The sequence below is a fragment of the Hemicordylus capensis genome, chromosome 1, assembly GCF_027244095.1.
Source record: "Hemicordylus capensis ecotype Gifberg chromosome 1, rHemCap1.1.pri, whole genome shotgun sequence".
Lineage (NCBI taxonomy): Eukaryota > Metazoa > Chordata > Lepidosauria > Squamata > Cordylidae > Hemicordylus > Hemicordylus capensis.
In genome coordinates, this window is record NC_069657.1 from 84,466,015 (window position 1) to 84,484,460 (window position 18,446).

The 18,446-nt window shown below is 41.9% G+C and overlaps 1 protein-coding gene across 7 annotated transcripts in view; it reads left to right on the top strand.

Annotated features, from left to right (window-relative positions):
• Positions 1 to 18,446, top strand: part of AMBRA1 (autophagy and beclin 1 regulator 1) — a 271,553-nt gene that overhangs the window by 119,203 nt on the left and 133,904 nt on the right. For all 7 annotated transcript variants that reach the window (XM_053275343.1, XM_053275350.1, XM_053275336.1 and 4 more), the window contains 2 exons: positions 9,355 to 9,435; positions 9,541 to 9,641. In XM_053275343.1, the coding sequence (XP_053131318.1) occupies positions 9,355 to 9,435; positions 9,541 to 9,641 (182 nt within the window). The remainder of the gene's footprint in view (positions 1 to 9,354; positions 9,436 to 9,540; positions 9,642 to 18,446) is intronic.

Sequence of the window (18,446 nt, forward strand, 5' to 3'; positions counted from 1 at the left end):
AAAACACCAAACATTATCTGATCCAAAAATACCACCTAGATTCAAGGAAAATTAGAGAAGTCCTGGAAATAATAAAGCAGCAGATAACAGCAGTGTCAAAGAAGATTAGCAGATATGAAGCCAGAATTACACAACACAGGCAGAATCTCCAATTCCAGTCGAATCAGAGACGTTTCTACCAAAGCATAGAAGGAGAAACTGCAAGAAACATAGAAACACCAAATAAAGAAGAAACAGTGCAATTCTGGCGGAAATTATGGGACAATCCAATAGATTATAATAAAAAAGCAAGCTGGATGAAAGAGGTAAAAAATGTAACCAACAAATGCAAGATCTAATAATAACACCAGAATTAATAAGTGAAAGAGCAAAGAAAATTAAAAATTGGACTGCGCCAGGTGACGATGAACTGCATGGCTTTTGGCTTAAACACCTAACAAGCCTTCATAAACAGCTATCAAAACAGTTCAATCACATTTTGCAAGGAGGTGATATTGAACAATGGCTAATGACTGGGAAAACTCATCTCATCATGAAGGACCCAGCAAAAGGTGCAGTTCCAAGTAATTATAGTCCAGTAACCTGCCTGCCAACCATGTTCAAATTATTAACTGGAATAATAGCAGATGAAGTGATGCAACACTTATTAACTAACAAACAGCTTCCAGTTGAACAGAAAGGAAATTGCCCGAACACCAGAGGCACAAAAGACCAGCTGGTGATTGACAAAATGGTTTTAGAAAATTGCAAGAGAAGAAAAACAAATCTAAGTGTTGCATGGATTGACTACAAGAAAGCCTTCGATTCATTGCCTCACACATGGATACTAAAATGTTTAGAAACAATTGGTGTCAGCAAAAACATTCAGATACTTATTTAAAAAAGCAATGAGCAGGTGGAGTACACAGTTAATCAATGGCGAGACACTTGGACAAGTTAGCATTAGAAGAGGCGTTTTCCAAGGGGACTCACTATCCCCTCTATTGCTTGTAATCGTCATGACCCCACTTTCACAAATACTAAACAAAACAGGCCTCGGATACCAAACATCTAAAACATCAAGTCAAATCAACCATCTGCTGTACATGGACGATCTGAAGTTGTATGGAAAGTCCCAGTCAGAAATCGAATCACTGCTAAACACTGTCCGTATATTCAGTAGCGATATAGCAATGGAGTTTGGACTAGACAAGTGTGCTGCATTAATAATGAACAGAGGAAAAATAACAAAAACAGAAGGAATAGAACTGCCCAATGGAAGCAAGATCAAGAACCTGGAAGAGAAAGAACATTACAAATACTTGGGCATTCTCCAGGCTGATAACATCGCAGACACTGAAGCTTTTTGTAATTGGCTGATGGTGATTTCTGTGGCCCCTAGGGTGTTGAGGTGCTCTTCAAGGTCTTTTGGAACTGCACCCAGGGCACCAATTACCACTGGGATTATTTTGGTCATCTTCTGCCACAGCCTTTCAATTTCAATTTGAAGATCTTTGTATCTTGTGATTTTTTCTATTTCTTTTTCTTCTATTCTGCTATCCCCAGCATTGCTATGTTGATTATTTTAACTTGTTTTTTTTCTTCTCGACTACAGTTATATCTGGTGTATTGTGTGGCAGATGTTTGTCTGTTTGTAGTCAGAAGTCCCATAATATTTTTACATCTTCATTTTCTTCAACTTTTTCAATTTTATGGTCCCACCAATTTTTGGCTACAGGTAGCTTGTATTTTTTGCAGATGTTCCAGTGTATCATCCCTGCTACCTTGTCATGCCTTTGTTTGTAGTCAGTCTGTGCGATCTTCTTACAACAGCTGATCAGGTGGTCCACTGTTTCATCTGCTTCTTTACAAAGGCGGCACTTGCTGCTTGTTGTGGATTTTTCTACTTTTGCTCTTATTGCATTTGTTCTTAATGCCTGTTCTTGTGCAGCCAGTATTAAACCCTCTGTTTCTTTCTTCAAGTTGCCATTCTTAAGCCATTGTCAGGTCTTGGTGATGTCTGATTTTCCACATATAGTGTGCAAATATTGACCATATAGGGGCTTATTTCTCCATTTTTCTGCTCGGTTCTTGACTTGTTCTTTCTTGTAGGCCTGCTTTCTTTCATTGGTGTTGAATAGTTTCTCGTTCTTGACCATTTGAAGTGCATCTTCTTCACTGTCCTTGATATATTCTTCAAGGCCTCTTTTCTCCTCCTCCACTGTTTGATGGACTTGCAGCATTCCTCTTCCACCTGAGCTGCGAGGGAGGTATAGCCTATCTACATCACTGCGGGGGTGCAGAGCATGATTGATGGTCATGATTTTCCTGGTATTACGATCTAGCGTCTCTAGCTCTGCCTGGGTCCAGTCTATTATTCCTGCAGTGTATCTGATAACAGATATAGCCCGGGTGTTTATGGCTTGTATGGTGTTCCCGCCATTGAGTTTGGACTTGAGGATTTTTCTAACTCTCCTGATGTATTCACTTCCAATTTTTCTTTTAACTTCAGTGTGTGCGATGTTATCAGCCTGGAGAATGCCCAAGTATTTGTAACGTTCATTCTCTTCCAGGTTCTTGATCTTGCTTCCATTGGGCAGTTCTATTCCTTCTGTTTTTCTTATTTTTCCTCTGTTCATTATTAATGCAGCACACTTGTCTAGTCCAAACTCCATTGCTATATCGCTACTGAATATACGGACAGTGTTTAGCAGTGATTCGATTTCTGACTGGGACTTTCCATACAACTTCAGATCGTCCATGTACAGCGGATGGTTGATTTTACTTGATGTTTTAGATGTTTGGTATCCAAGGCCTGTTCTGTTTAGTATTTGTGAAAGTGGGGTCATGGCGATTACAAACAATAGAGGGGATAGTGAGTCCCCTTGGAAAATGCCTCTTCTAATGCTAACCTGTCCAAGTGCCTCGCCATTGATTGTTAACTGTGTACTCCACCTGCTCATTGCTTTTTAAATAAATATCTGAATGTTTTTGCTGACACCAGTTGTTTCTAAATATTTTAGTATCCATGTGTGAGGCAATGAATCGAAGGCTTTCTTGTAGTCAATCCATGCAACACTTAGATTTGTTTTTCTTCTCTTGCAGTTTTCTAAAATCATTTTGTCAATCACCAGCTGATCTTTTGTGCCTCTGGTGTTCGGGCAATTTCCTTTCTGTTCAACTGGAAGCTGTTTGTTAGTTAATAAGTGTTGCATCCCTTCATCTGCTATTATTCCAGTTAATAATTTGAACATGGTTGGCAGGCAGGTTACTGGACTATAATTACTTGGAACTGCACCTTTTGCTGGGTCTTTCATGATGAGATGAGTTTTCCCAGTCGTTAGCCATTGTTCATTATCACCGCCTTTCATAATGTGATTGAACTGTTTTGATAGTTGTTTATGAAGGCTTGTTAGTTGTTTAAGCCAAAAGCCATGCAGTTCATCGTCACCTGGCACAGTCGAAATTTTAATTTTCTTTGCTCTTTCACTTATTAATTCTGGTGTTATTATTAGATCTTGCATTTGTTGGTTACATTTTTTACCTCTTTCATCCAGCTTGCTTTTTTATTATAATCTATTGGATTGTCCCATAATTTCCGCCAGAATTGCACTGTTTCTTCTTTATTTGGTGTTTCTATGTTTCTTGCAGTTTCTCCTTCTATGCTTTGGTAGAAACGTCTCTGATTCGACTGGAATTGGAGATTCTGCCTGTGTTGTGTAATTCTGGCTTCGTATCTGCTAATCTTCTTTGACACTGCTGTTATTTGCTGCTTTATTATTTCCAGGACTTTTCTAATTTTCCTTGAATCTAGGTGGTATCTTTGGATAATAATTCAGGTGGTATTTTTCTAGGTGGTATTCTAGGTGGTATTTTTGGATAATAATTTCCTTGAATAATTAATAATTTTAATAATTAATTATAAGAATTTAATAATTAATAATTAATAATTTTATTCCTTGAATAATTAAATAATTTCCTTGAATCTAGGTGGTATTTTTGGATGATGATGATGATGATGATTATTATTGTTTGGGGGAAACGTCGCTTAACAGAAAATAATAATAACAACAACAACAACAACAACAACAACATTTTTATAGCCCAAAACTTACGTCTCTGGATGGTTTACAACAGAATAAAAACAAAGTAAAACATTCGTTAAGACAAAAATGGAGGGGGAACACACACATTACAACAATTAAAAAATTTAAAATAATATTTTAAAACAGCATTAAAACCATTAAAACAACATTAATTAAAAGCCTGGGTGAAGAAATGTGTTTTTAAAGACTTAAAAAGCTGTCAGAGATGGGGAATCTCTTATTTCACTAGGGAGCGCATTCCAAACCCTGGGGGCTGCAGCATAGAAGGCCCGTCCCTGAGTGGCCACTAGACGAGCCGGTGGCAGCTGCAGACAAACCTCTCCAGATGATCTCAGTGGGCGGTGGGGTTCATGCCGAAGAAGGCATTCCCTTAAATACCCAGGGCCCAAATTGTTTAGGGCTTTATAGGTTATAACCAGCACCTTGTATTTTGCTCAGAAACATATCGGCAGCCAGTGTAGCTCCTTCAATACAGGAGTTATATGGTCTCTCCTAGATGACCCAGAGACCAGCCTGACTGCCGCATTCTGGACCAGCTGCAGTTTCTGGACTACATACAAGGGCAGCCCCACATAGGGCGCATTACAGTAATCCAGTCTGGAGGTTACCAGCAGATGTACCACTGTTTTGAGGCCATTCACCTCAAGAAATGGACGCAGCTGGCGTATCAGCTGAAGCTGATAGAAGCTTCTATCAAAGCTTCTGGCCACCAAAGCTTCTGGCCGCCACCTCAACCTGGGGCATCAGGGAGAGGCTCACATCCAGATGCACCCCTAGACTGCGTACCTGTTCCTTCTGGGGAAGTGTGACCCCATCCAGAACAGGCAGATCAAAATCATCTCTGGAGTTCCAACCCCGCACAATGAGTACCTCCGTCTTAGTCGGATTCAGTCTCAGTTTGTTATCTCTCATCCAGCCCATCACTGACACCAGGCAGGCATTTAGGGAGGTTATGCCCTCTCCTGATGATGCTGACATGGAGAAATAGATTTGGGTGTCATCAGCATATTGGTAGCACCCTGCACCAAATCTGATGATCTCTCCCAGAGGTTTCATGTAGATACTAAACAACATTGGAGACAATATGGAGCCCTGGGGAACACCATTCAAAAGTTCAGATTTTGAAGAACAGCAGTCTCCAAGGGACACCAACTGGAACCTGCCCGAGAGGTAGGAGCAGAACCACTGCAAAGCAGTGCCTCCAACTCCCTCAGACGCTCCATAAAGATACTATGTCAATAGTATTGAAAGCCGCTGAGAAGTCCAGAAGGACCAACAGAGTCACACTTCCTCTGCCAATTCCCAGTTGGAGATCATCCATCAGGCCGACCAAGGCAGTCTCCACCCCATAGCCAGCCTGAAAGCCAGTTTGAAATGGGTCAAGATAATCAGTTTCATCCAAGACTGTCTGGAGCTGTGAGGCCACCACCCTCTCAATTACCTTGCCCAGCCACACAAGGTTGGAGACAGGCCTGTAGTTGTTCAAGTCCGAGGGATCCAGGGTAGGCTTCTTCAGAAGCAGTCTAATAATTGCCTACTTAAGACAAGGAGGCATCCTACCTTCCCTCAGAGACACATTTATAATCTCTACCAGGCCTTCTACAACAACAAGGGTCAAAGGAACAGGTGGTAGGCCGTACCATTCCAATCAGCTTGTCCACATCCTCAGGAATCACAAATTGGAACTGATCCAACCTATTCACACAAGAGGAGTCGCTGGACACCTCCACATCAGACACTGAGGTAATTGTGCAGATGGAGTCTAGGTTGGCCCGAATACAAGAGATTTCCCCCACAAAGAATTCATTAAACACATCACAGCGGGTAATCAATGGTTCCAGATTCTGATTCAAGGGAGGAGGGGCATTCACTAGCCCTCTCACAACCCTGAACAATTCTGCCGGACCTGAACTTGCCGATGCAATATGAGCAGAAAAGAATTGCTTCTTTGCCGCACGTATGGCCTGAGCATAGATCTTCAAATGAGCTCTATGTTGTAATCTGCTGGATTCAAGCCGAGTCTTTCTCCACTTGTGCTCCAGTTGTCTACCTCACCGCTTCAGCCCCCGTAGTTCTGCCGTATACCAAGGGGCCAATTTTGAAGCAGGTTGGAGAGGACACTTAGGAGCAGTCATGTCTACTGCCCCAGTGAGTTTGCTGTTCCAATTCTCCACCATGGCATCAACAGGATCACCAGCAGAGCCAACACTAAATCCCTCCAAGGCTTCTTGAAATCCTATTGGATCCAATAACCTTCTTGGGCAGATCATCCTAATAGGACCCTCGCCCCTGTGAAGGTGGGAAGCGATTGTGAGTCCGACCTTAACCAGATGGTGGTCTGTCCATGACAATGGGGAAATCACAGGATTCCCCACCCACGGAACACCGCCCTGATAAGAGTGAAAGACCAAATCAAGCTTGTGACCAGCAATGTGCGTAAGCCCCGAGACCACTTGGGATAGGCTCATAGTCGTCATGGCCGCTATGAACTCCTGAGCTGCCCCGGACAAATGGATCCCAAAGTGAACATTGAAGTCCCCCAGCACCACAAGCCTAGGGGACTCCAACACCAAGTCCGAGACCAAGTCCGTCAGCTCAGTTAGGGACTCTGTTGAGTGGCGGGGCGATCGGTACACCAACGGAAGTCCCAGTCTATCCCTGGTCCCCAGACTTAAGTACACACATTCGATATGGTCCGACACTCTAACAGGGATCCTGGTAAGGGAAAGGTTATTCTTATAGACCACAGCCACTCCACCTCCCCGCCCATGGTCCCTCACCCACTCCTCAACAGAGTACCCTGGAGGAGTAAGCTGGGTCCACACTGGGTCCCCAGCCTCCCCCAGCCAGGTCTCTGTAATACATACCAGGTCAGCACCTTCATCCAGAATCAAATCATGGATGGTTTCTGATTTGTTCTGGACCGACCTGGCATTACAGAGGAGCGAGGTGAGGTTCCAAGGATGATCGGCACTGCTCCCCAAGGTCAAAGAGCTGGCAGGACAGCCAGAAGGGGAAGCAGTTATTAGATTTCCAAGTCCCCTTCCCCTGTAATGGCCCGCTGACCTGCCAACATTCCTTCTTCTCTTCCCCACCGTGACTGGAATGGCTGCCCCACAGTCAGTGGACACGCCCCCATCTCCTCATCTCCAGTTAAGCCTAGACGCATTCTAAGAATGTCTCACCCAGGACAAATTAAAACAGAAGCTCCACTATTAAATGCCCCCCCTCCAAATATCTAGGCGAAGAGACCTGGCCCTCGTCCTCACTGTCCCCCAAAGGGGCGACCCCCTTTGGTGTCGCCCCTTCAGTAGCGGGCCCGCCGCCACTGGCAGAAGCCTATATAGCCCTGAGTAGACAGCTCTAGGCAGCTGGAATGCAGGAAACTGCCAAGTCACCCTCCTCCCCAGCCCCAATCCTTCAAGGCCTCACCTCAGCACAGCAACCAGTCCTGAGGGGCAGATAACAGACAGGGGGGCAGCAGGACAAGCAAACAGGCAGGCACCCAGTCTCACACCCTGTGGTCTACCTGGGAGCAGATAGCAATAGCAATAGCACTTACATTTATATACCGCTCTATAGCCGGAGCTCTCTAAGCAGTTTACAATAATTTTAGCATATTGCCCCCCAACATTCTGGGTACTGGGTATTACAGATGTTGTCTCTCCTCTTGTCTCTCCTGCAAGCTTCTCTAGCAGAAAACACTGCTTTTGCTGAATGAACAATAGTTTAACTATCACTTCTCTTTAAATATCTTTTAAGTTGACCAGGTGCTGGAGTTGTTTGACCAAAGTAAATACCAGCATCTCTCTTGCTCTCATAGGAACAATCCTTGCCCTTTTCTATTCGTGTTAGGAATTTTGTGTTTTTCTTAATCCCTGGGGTTTAAAGTGCTGTTTTTAAACAAGCATTTTAGTTTTTAAAAAACAAACAAAATGGTTGCCATAGTTTCAAAGAGAAAAGTGAAATCTCAAGTTGTGATATGCCTCAGCCACTGACGAATAAAAAAGAAATGCTAAACTTTGGTTTCAATAGAATAGGAGCGTTCAACAACAACAACAACAAAATAGTGGTGGACTTGTGAGTCTTCAAAATGTGCTGCACAATGTTGAAGCCTTTTCATAATAAACTGTATGTGTTTATAAAATCTCATAGCTCTTAATGAATTTTGCTATTTGAGCGTTGAAGTTTCTGGTTCCTGTTCTGTAACTGCCTCTTGTAACTCTCAGTCCTCTGGGAGAACAGGGGCAAAATGATAGGAAGAGAACTGTATATGTTTTGTTTTTAAACTTCATGACACAAGGCAAGCATGTGTTCTTGCAGGAGCTCTTAAATGGTGATGTACTATTGATCATCTTCTTAATAGGCTGGAGGGAAGTCTTGGAGTGGGAAGCGTGAATAGCTTGTGGACCTGTGGAGCCTTCCTGGCTACGTACAAACTGCAGCCAGAGATTCAGATGGATCCAACTCCAGATAGCCTAGACAGACCTGGGGGAATCTCTGTACCTTTTAGTCCTTCCTGCAAATGGAGTAATTCTTATCTATTTAGAATAAGGTGTTGGGGTAAAATAGCATTTTGTAGAACCATGCATCATTCAGAGCAATACCAGAAACCCCCAATCTTTGATTAATTGAGTTTGTTTTCAGAATATACAAATTTATTTCTTTAGTTTTTTATTAGGAAAAAACGCAGCATAGTTATTTATAATTATAGCATATTTTAAAATATCATTGGTAGACTGGTGCTATCAATACGGATGTGTTAGAATGCAAAAATATAAAAGGGAAGCGCTCCCTTCTGTCTAAGAGAAGTTTTTATTGTGGTCTCTGATAAAGTTTTCTCACAAATTAAGCTAGAATTGCCTTCTCTGTTATTACTCATGGTTTCTAAAAGACTGTCAAGTTTTGAGGACTATTCTGCAGTTTGCCAGAATTAATATTGAGCGCATTATCTTGCTGTGAGCACTAGGCTACAGTAATCTATACCAACCTTGTGAACACTTCCAGGCTTCGTGAAAAGTATTCTGAGGAAAACATCAGACAAAATTTTGTGCTAGTCTCTGGTTGTTTATGTGACCTGATGGGATCATTGTTTCCAGTTGGTGAAGTCCAATGCAGTGCATTTGAATTAGAGAAGGCTTTCAAAACTTGTAAGCAAGTTTCTTAACTTTAGTTTAAGTAAAGAGTAAAAACTTTAGTTTAAGTAAAGAGTAAATGAGTCTCATTTTGCAATGTGGAATGTGTAATACCTCTTTCTTGTTTCCTGAAGGGACAATGGAGATAGATCAAGACACAGAGCCCCTCGGAATGCCCGTATGTCTGCACCATCCCTTGGACGCTTTGTCCCCAGGTAAGACTAGCATATCTTAAAGGACATGTTCAGTGTGCTGTCTCCCCCCCCCCCATCTTTAGTCAGACTGGCAGTATTTCTCACAACTTCTCTTTCCCCTTGTAGGCGTTTCTTGCTGCCAGAGTATTTGCCTTATGCTGGGATTTTCCATGAACGTGGACAGCCTGGTTTGGCCACTCACTCTTCTGTTAACAGGGTCTTGGCAGGTAAGACTCTTGAATAGACTGTCTATGTAAATAGGCTAGGATTGGTGTGAAAACCAAAGAATGTAGGAAGAGGGATAGACTTGGAGATACCACAGTGATTGATGCTAACTCTATTGATGGTATCACAGTGACAATGTACACATGCATTGTTGGTGGTAGTTATATTTAGAGGAGAAGTACATTAAAGGGAATCTTAATGTGACATCTTAAAAGGAGAATGGGCAGAACAATTTTTTTAGCTCCACCCAGTCACAAGTGTTTCTGTTCCTCTCTTCAAAAATTATCGTTCTGACAAGCTAATGATCAGTTTGCTGCAGGTCCTTCTAATTCAATTATAGGGTGCCTTGTTCATGTTCTGGCTTGTAACGCTGCTCAAGAGCAGTTCAGATTCAATTTAGATCCTAATAGATGCATATTAAAACTTTAGCTGCATCTGCTTATCGTACCCAGGCAATTGGAGAGGTCTGTGTGTGGGTGGGGAAAAGGTAAATGAAATGAGATGTTGCCTGCCTGGAAATGAAGTTTTATGATGGCAGAATTTCTAAGAGTTGTTAGTAGAGCTTGAATTGGTCTTTGTTCTGTCATTTGCTACTAGACAATCTAGGAATGTATGTGTACATCAGACCATAGTAGGGTGCTCTTGAACTATAAAGGGTAGTGCAGTGAGTTTGTTCTTGCATGCATGCATGTTTTTGCTTAATTGGTATTCTGGAAAATTGTTAGTGCACTGTGTTGCAGTAGGATGAAATGGTAGAGACATTCTGCTTTTTGAGTAGCCTGTTGATATCAGAATATTCATTCCAAGTAACAGCTGGGCACAGATTTTGAGGTTTTACTATCAAGACTCCCAGGTAGTAACTGTGGAACTGTAAGGACCTCAGCTCACTGGTTGAGCTTTCTGGCACACCCCTTTGCACCTCAGAAGTGTGGGGAGTGGGTTAAGTCACACTGTTTCCTTCTGCATTGACTGGGGAAAGGATGAGCCTTGCTCCTCACTGGGAGGCCAAGGCTGCTCTTCATGCTCTCTCTGCTGACCTGCCACATTAGTGGTACTGGGCTTTTTAAATAGGTACTGCCCTGAACAGTAGTGTACTGAAGGAGCGGAGTATGAATATTTTAAATAAATAACACAGTCTGCTTGACCTCACTCCACTTCCTGTTCCATCCCTGATGATAATGTGGCTTCTGCTGGCCACCTACCTATCTCCCTGGTGGCTCATGGGATTGCTTCCAACTCCTTTCCTTCACCCCTGGTGGCCAGTGGTGTGTCCTTCTTTGCCACTGTCTCCGTCTAATAGGGTGCATGCTGGGTGGTAAATTTCCTCCACCTGACGTAGCCAGACAGTTGTGCACTGGCCCATCCCTGACCACCTACCAACCAGCTGATCAGTGGGGAGTGGGCCTGCTCCCACATTTGAGCTGGTAGGGTGGGAGGATGTGTGCTGGCTGAACCAGTCCCCTGCAACTCGGGCTGACTTGCTGCCACAGCTGGGAACTAGACCCCACCCACGGTGAGTCCCAACAAGATCATACTACAAAATAGACTCTGGATTGTCAGCTAAGTCTGCCTGTCTTTGAAGAATCTCAGAAAGGGTTAGACCAGTACTGGACCACAGATGATTTTGTAATTGGTTGGCCCTGGGACCCTTTTGGCCTTTGCAAATCCACCTTGGTTGGCCTTTGCAAATCCACCTTGCTCTCGTCTAGCCTTACATTTACATTTAATTACATTAATTAATTACCTTACATTTGCCTTACCTGGTAAATCAGATTTCTGGGGATAAGCAGAGTGGCATTCCATGCCATCTGGTTTTGGGTTCCTTGACGGGTTGTTTGTCTGCTCTGTATTCTGTAATGAAATAAGTTCTTATTCTAGGCTACTTGCTGTTCCCGTGTGAGGGAGCCCCCTCACTTTGGAAAGATCATTTAAAATTACCTTCCTCCTGTATAGTGAGGAAGAGGACTTCCCATTTCCAGAATTTCTATTTCTTTGCTTATACTTATTTTTACTAGGTAAAAATAAAACCTCCCCTTTTCTTACATATTTGTTGCCACACTATGAGGACCTTCATGCCACTGCTTGAACATGGAACCAGCATGTTGCTTTTTGCCGAGCCATAGCCTTTCCCTTTGCTTATTCTCTGTGTGGGATTTTGTTGAAAGCTTATGGAAATTGCTCACTGGGAGATAATTATTTGCTGCCAGGCAACACTGTAGAATTCTCCTCCAGGTCTGCTGTGCTTGATACATCTGCTTTTCCCTATTCAGAATCCTTCAGTTGTTTGTGGTGTTAATATTTCTGGTTGTCTAGTTTTGACTACAGCAATTGGTTTCTTCTAGCTTCCAGTGGCAGACTCCTTTCTTTGTGTGTGCTTGTGATGGGATATGCTTGCACATTCAGAAAACAAATTTGAATCTTGAGATTAGATATGAGTAAAGCTTTATCTCCCTGGAAAAGCACTTTGGTATGAGAAAATTCCCAAACAATGATACCATGTTTCTTATTTCTGTGATAAAAACTCTGATTTCCTAACATCTAGTTCCCATCTCCTAAGAAACGGTTGCATGATTTCTGCAATAGAGATTTGCCTTGAGGTCAATTTACATATTGGAAATTCAGCTAGAATAGCATTCTTCATGCTCATTTTTAATATCCTGTTCAGTTTTTTTACTGGAGTCAGTAGTGGAATGGATGAATGCTAATAAACTGAAATTTTAATCCAGATAAGATGGAGGTATAATTGATGGGTGTGACTAACCACTTAGCTTGCACTAGATGGAGTTGCACTCCAGTCTAGAGAGGAGGTCTGCAGCTTCTGGAGCCAGCATTGTTTTTGGGATACCCATGTTGCATTTGTAGCTCAGAGCACCCTTTTTCAGCTTGGGTGGTTGGGGCCATCTGTACCCCCTCCTGGAAAGGAATGACTTTGCAATGATTATCCCTGCTATAATAGCATCCATGCAACATTACGATAATACATTGTATGTGGGACTGCCTTTGAAAAATAAGCTAGCGTGGTGTAGTGGTTAGAGTGCTGGACTAGGACCAGGGAGACCAGAGTTCAAATCCCCATTCAGCCATGATACTTGAAGTGACATGTGTGTCAGGTTATTGGCAGGGACCCTCTGGTATGTTCATATCATAACTATACTTAGAGACTGTAATCGACTCCCAGTTTATTTCTGGGGACTATTCAAAGTGCTCTGTTTAACCTTTTAAACCCCAGATGGTCTGGAACAAGGGTATCTAAAAGACCACCTGCTTGTATATGAACATTCTTGGCCGCTAAGGTTGTCATTGGAGGCTTTTATCTGCTCTTCACTCTCTCTTGTGATGCATTAAATCACCTTATCTACTATGACAGAAAGGCAGCATACACATTTTTAATTTGCAATATTCCCACTATGTCTTGGGCTCATTTTACAATACTGGTGAAGCCATTTAGAGTCGAGTCCAGGGAGCCACTAAGTTGGACCATCATCATAGCTATGTGTTTGCTTATTACTCAAAATAAAATCTGCTTTTGTTAATCTAGATGTAGCACACTGCAGTTCAAGGGTGAATTAAGTATTCTTACTTCAGAGACTGTGGTTCAAAGGGTCATATTTGAAATGTGGTTCATTTGTCATATTAGTGATACAGTATAGCCAGGCTCTCCTAAATTTGGATATTGTGTTTGGATGAAATTGCTTGCAGTTCAGGAATTTTGCACCTATACATGTCTTTCTAATGTATCATTCACTCACCATATGTAAACTGCTAAATCAGTTGAATGATGTGTGGTGCATTCCATCACATTAGGAATTAGATCTGCCATTTTTAAATGTCTTGGGTAAATGGACAATTAGTGGTGGTGTGCTGGCTGTTGCTTCAATAATTAACCCAATTACCTTTCACTTCTTCTTTAATGATGAAAGTGAGCATGTTAACAAGCTGGTTTAGTTGCCTTGGAAACCATATTCCAAGCAGCTACAGACTTTCCCAGCATATAAGGTTGGTGTTTTCACTGAATTCAACTCATTTTAGGTTCAGCTCTCTGAGGATATCAAGCATAAGTGGGTTTTGCCCTTTAACACACAGGCGGCTCATTGGGTGCTGGTAGTCAGACATCAGTAGCATTATGTAGTGTTTTCCTGAAATTTAATCTCATTCCAGTGTCACACTGTGTGTGCTTAATTATTGAATGTCCAACATAAAGGGCCATTTAAGCCCTTCACCAAGGCATTGTCTTCAACAAATATTCCAAATACCTGGGATGATTCCTTCTCTCCACTACATCTTCCAATCCTTTATGTCTCTCTGAAGTCATCTTGACTAGCTGGGAACTACATTATGTTGCTAAGTATATTATGAAATGGGACCAACTACCACTTTTAAAATAACAAGTATGGATTCCTCCTCTTTCCCCCACCCACCCCCATTTTGTACCTGTTTAGAAATAAGCAAGTGTTATCAAGATTGTCTTAAGATAGGTTTGCTGCAAATGGAATCATGAAGCAAAGTTTGGGATGGTTCTGTTACCACAGATTGCCCCTTTCAAGCAGTAAGCACAAGCTGATTATGGCAACCTTTTAAACAAGTACTTGTGTATGGTGGCAAATGATTGTAGAATATGGCAGAGCTGGTGCAGCTTGACATTCTTAACATTTGTTATCTCTTGTACTTAGAGCAGAGGGACACAGGGAGTTCATAGCCAAACCTTCAGTTTTGTGCATATTAATGAGACACTGTTTTGAGGCTCACTGTGTGAATGCATACACTTGTAGGTAAGTGTGTTGAGTTTGCAGTTAACTTGCAGTTAAATGTGTTGTAAGATGATGAGTTCTCAGCTACTCATCTCTAGTAGATAACCAAATTTTCCTCATATTTATTTGTGATGGACTGGAGAGTCCTCAACAGAAGGACAGTAACCGACAAAACTGAAGATACACCATGGATTTGGTTTTTAAAGCAACAAATGTATTTTATTGACCAGGAATCCTCCTTTTTTCCTTTTGTATGTGGACTGAAAGTTAAACTAAGCTGTTGTCCCAATTCAGCTTATATCTCATATCTGCTGAAGTTGTTCTGCTTTCCCATTTTACCCTTTGTAGTATTTGTATGCTGGAGATTAATGTAATATGGAGGATATGTGTAATGTAAGTATGGAGGATATGTGTTGAGCAGTACTGTTCTAGTGTTCAAAAGCAATATCTAGGGTTATAGAAATGTTCATAGCATCCCCACATCTCTTCTGTTACGTGGGAGGAGATATTCTTTGACAGTATGTCTCTATCACTGTAGAGAACAGTGTCAGGAAATGATTAGCTTTCTGTTTGAAGAATCGTAATTACTACCATCAGGTTGGAAAAGGATACTGGCATCATGATTACATTGTGAAATACAGATATGAGCATTTAATTGCATTGTTTTTTCAGTCTACATGAATGCAGGCCTATGGCTTTCATATCCACTTGTTCAAGTAGCCTACTACTAGGAGTAAATATAATTTGCACTGTTTAGGTCTAAGGCACCAAGGCACTAGTGAGAACTTTTGAGGTGATGGGACAGTTATCTTCAGTGGGTGGTCTCTCAGGATGTAGACAGACTGTTCTCTAAACCATTTCAGTTAATTTAGAAGTTCAAAATCTACAAACTCTGTGGTGACTGTTGTATCTGATGTCCCTGGAAGAAAATGGAGATAGAATGACAAGATTGCCTCTTCAGAAACAAATATCTGTTGTGAAGAGTTGGTACACTTTTAAAAAAAACAAAACTGAACCACCTTTTGTCTGCCCCTTCAGCCTCTTGGCAGGCTTTCCTCCAAATTCCTTTCACTTTTGTTCTTAGTAGGGGCCTAATGATATATGTTTAGGGAGGCAGCTCTGGCTGCCAGAGCCCCTGTCCCAGTCTGCATAATTTGTTTTTTTAAAAAGTTCTTTCTTTTCATTCAGACTCTATTCCAACTCTCTTTCTTTTAAGCAGCTGGCTGGCCTTTTAAAAGCTGAGGAAGTGTTGCCATTTCTGTTGGTTGGACCAGACAGGTGTCTTGTACCTTCTTCTGTGTAGAGTTACATGTTCTACAGTTGTGGATTAGAGTCAAGAGTTAGAGCTGGACCTTGTTAATGGAGCTGCCCTGGGGTGATTTGTGCAAAGTTTTTGTGGCAGGCAAATGAACTGAGAGATGCTGAAGTTTTATTTTGAGGGTAAGGGGTGCAGCAGAGCAAGTAAGTCACTTAAAGCAATATTTCTACTAAAAATATGTCACAAGATCAACCAAATAACTGCAAAGAGGAAATTGAACTTAGTGTCCGAATTAAAATAGTCAATGGTCAATCTCCATGCAGAGAGAGAGAGAGAGACACTGAGAGTTAACTTCTGCAAGTTAACTCTGGAGTCTACTTAAATATCCCAGCATAGGGAAGGGTTGAGTCTAGTTCCCTTGCAATTTGGCTTTGGCAGCTGCTAAATCTGGAGGTAATAAACTGAGTTCAGAACTCTCTACTCACAACCCCTGCCCTCAGCCAATTGCTGATACCAGAAGTGTGCTTGTCTGGTTTTGCTCTACTCACCTGTCTGCCATCTCTCTCTCCCTTACACTATGCACATTGAATTAAGAAACCACTCCAACTCATTACCAATGTAAGAAGTTGCTCTGTCCCTAATTGAATACATACAGAATATAAAATGCTCTATTTTAAGGATCTTACAAAGCTCTGCCTTGCACCCCAACATAATTAAGAGGCTTCTAGATGCTCTCTACCAGTGTATTCTCTCTATTTTTTTTTTTTGTATGTGTGCGGAATGAGTTTTGTTCTGGGTGGCAGTATCAAGGCAGTGTGTGCACACATGCATTCAGAATGGGGCCTTCCTGATTCAACCTGAGCGGGATCTAAAATTAACTGAAGGGACATAAAAAAACAATTGTGGGTGCATGCACACACGCACACCTTAGAGCGCTCTCAGAGAGAATGGGGCCTTCAGCAGAGGCATCAATCAATTAGGGAATCCAAAACTTTTCCCTCATGACCACTCCCAAGTTGCCAGCCCTGTGGTGACAGACAGGCTTCAAATTGTCGTCTTTAGACTGTCTCTTGAGGCAGCTTAAAGAACATGCTTTTTCCTTCTGAGACAGGCCTGTTGTGACCCACATCCATGTAAGTGATCTTCACAATAAAATCTTAATCCAACATGTCTGAGAACAGATTCACATCATCAGCTACTTTTCTGGTAAAGCTAACAGGTCTGTAGTTCTCAATAAGTTTCCAATATCTAATGGCGCAGCGGGGAAATGCTTGACTAACAAGCAGAAGGTTGTGGGTTCGAATCCCCACTGGTACTATTTTGGGCAACAGCGATATAGGAAGATGCTGAAAGGTATCATCTCATACTGTGCGGGAGGAGACAATGGTAAACCCCTCCTGTATTTTACCAAAAAGAAAACCACAGGGTTCTGTGGGCGCCAGGAGTCTAAATCGGCTTGACGACACACTTTACCTAATATTTTTATGTGATTGTCAGGTCCTTCACCAGATTGGGATACATGAGAGTGTATACTTCTCAACTTCAGATGCATTAATTTTCAAAGCCAACCATCTCTAATTACTTCTCAATTTCCTGTTCAATAGCTGTTCAAACCTATACCAAGTTGCCGTGGAGTATTTCAGCCATATTCAAATAGCCTTTCACCTTCTCTCCTTGGCAAACGATAGTATTGCTTAGTCTGTACCATGTTAACAGCATTTTGTCAGAACATAAATTCTTCTTGAAGCACATTTTCTTTTCTCCTTTTCATGGAGCATTTCCTTGTAATTTTGTTTAATCCTGCCTGATATGCACACTGTATATGCACAATATAATGCTAACAAGTATGGACTGGCAACAAAACGTTGCACTACCTCCCTGGTATACATGTGTTATCTGAGCCTGTGCTTGAGCATGGTGAGAAAAATAAAAGTTAGTAACAGACACCAGTCCCTCTTTCTCATGTGCAAATTTAATTTTTTTGTGTTTTCTGGGGTTTTTTTTGTGGGGGGTACACTAGTGCTCAGTACCAGTTCTTGTTGTTTTGTTGTTGTTGTTCATCTAACCCTAAAGCTTCAAGAGCTAATGTTAAAATTCAGAGCTCTTCAGTTTTGTGTAACTACTCCAGAGTGAGCGAAGGCACTTTTCTTCTGTTAAGCTTTATTGTGATCATGTGAACCGCCTGAGTATACCCATACAGCTTGAGGGTTGTGAGGAAATTCCTTCAGAATTTGCCCACCAGCATCTGGGAGGGCAGTAGTTCAAACTACCAAGAGATTAAATGTGTCAAACTTCTTCCCCTTCAGAAACAGAACAGAGTTAACTGGTGAGGAAGACACAGAGTTTCAGCATTTTCTTCTGTGGAGACTACTAGACAGCTTTTCTTTTCAGAAGCAGAAACGGTTGTTCAAGCTGAGAAACCTCCCACTCTGTTTGTTGAAGCCCTCCTTCCTCGCCCTCACCTCTGATTTCCATTAGCTCCGTCCACCTACGTGTCTTAACTGAGATCACAACCATTCCATCGCATTGATTAATGTGGGGTTGGTTGAGGGGGAGGGGGGATTGGTTGGTCCCCTTAGGTTTTTCCCCTTCCAATTCTTGTGAAACCAATGTATCCGTGAGTCACCCCAGGTCTTCATGTCCTCTGGTTCTCCATCCATAAGGATCATAAAGTTTCCACCTCTTTCGGAAATAGATATAAGATTAAAATTCCAATGATCCTTTGCATTCAATATTGATATTCTCTTACTCACTTAACCTCTTTTGCATCTTAACAGTCAAATGTCTTAGCTGCAATTCTA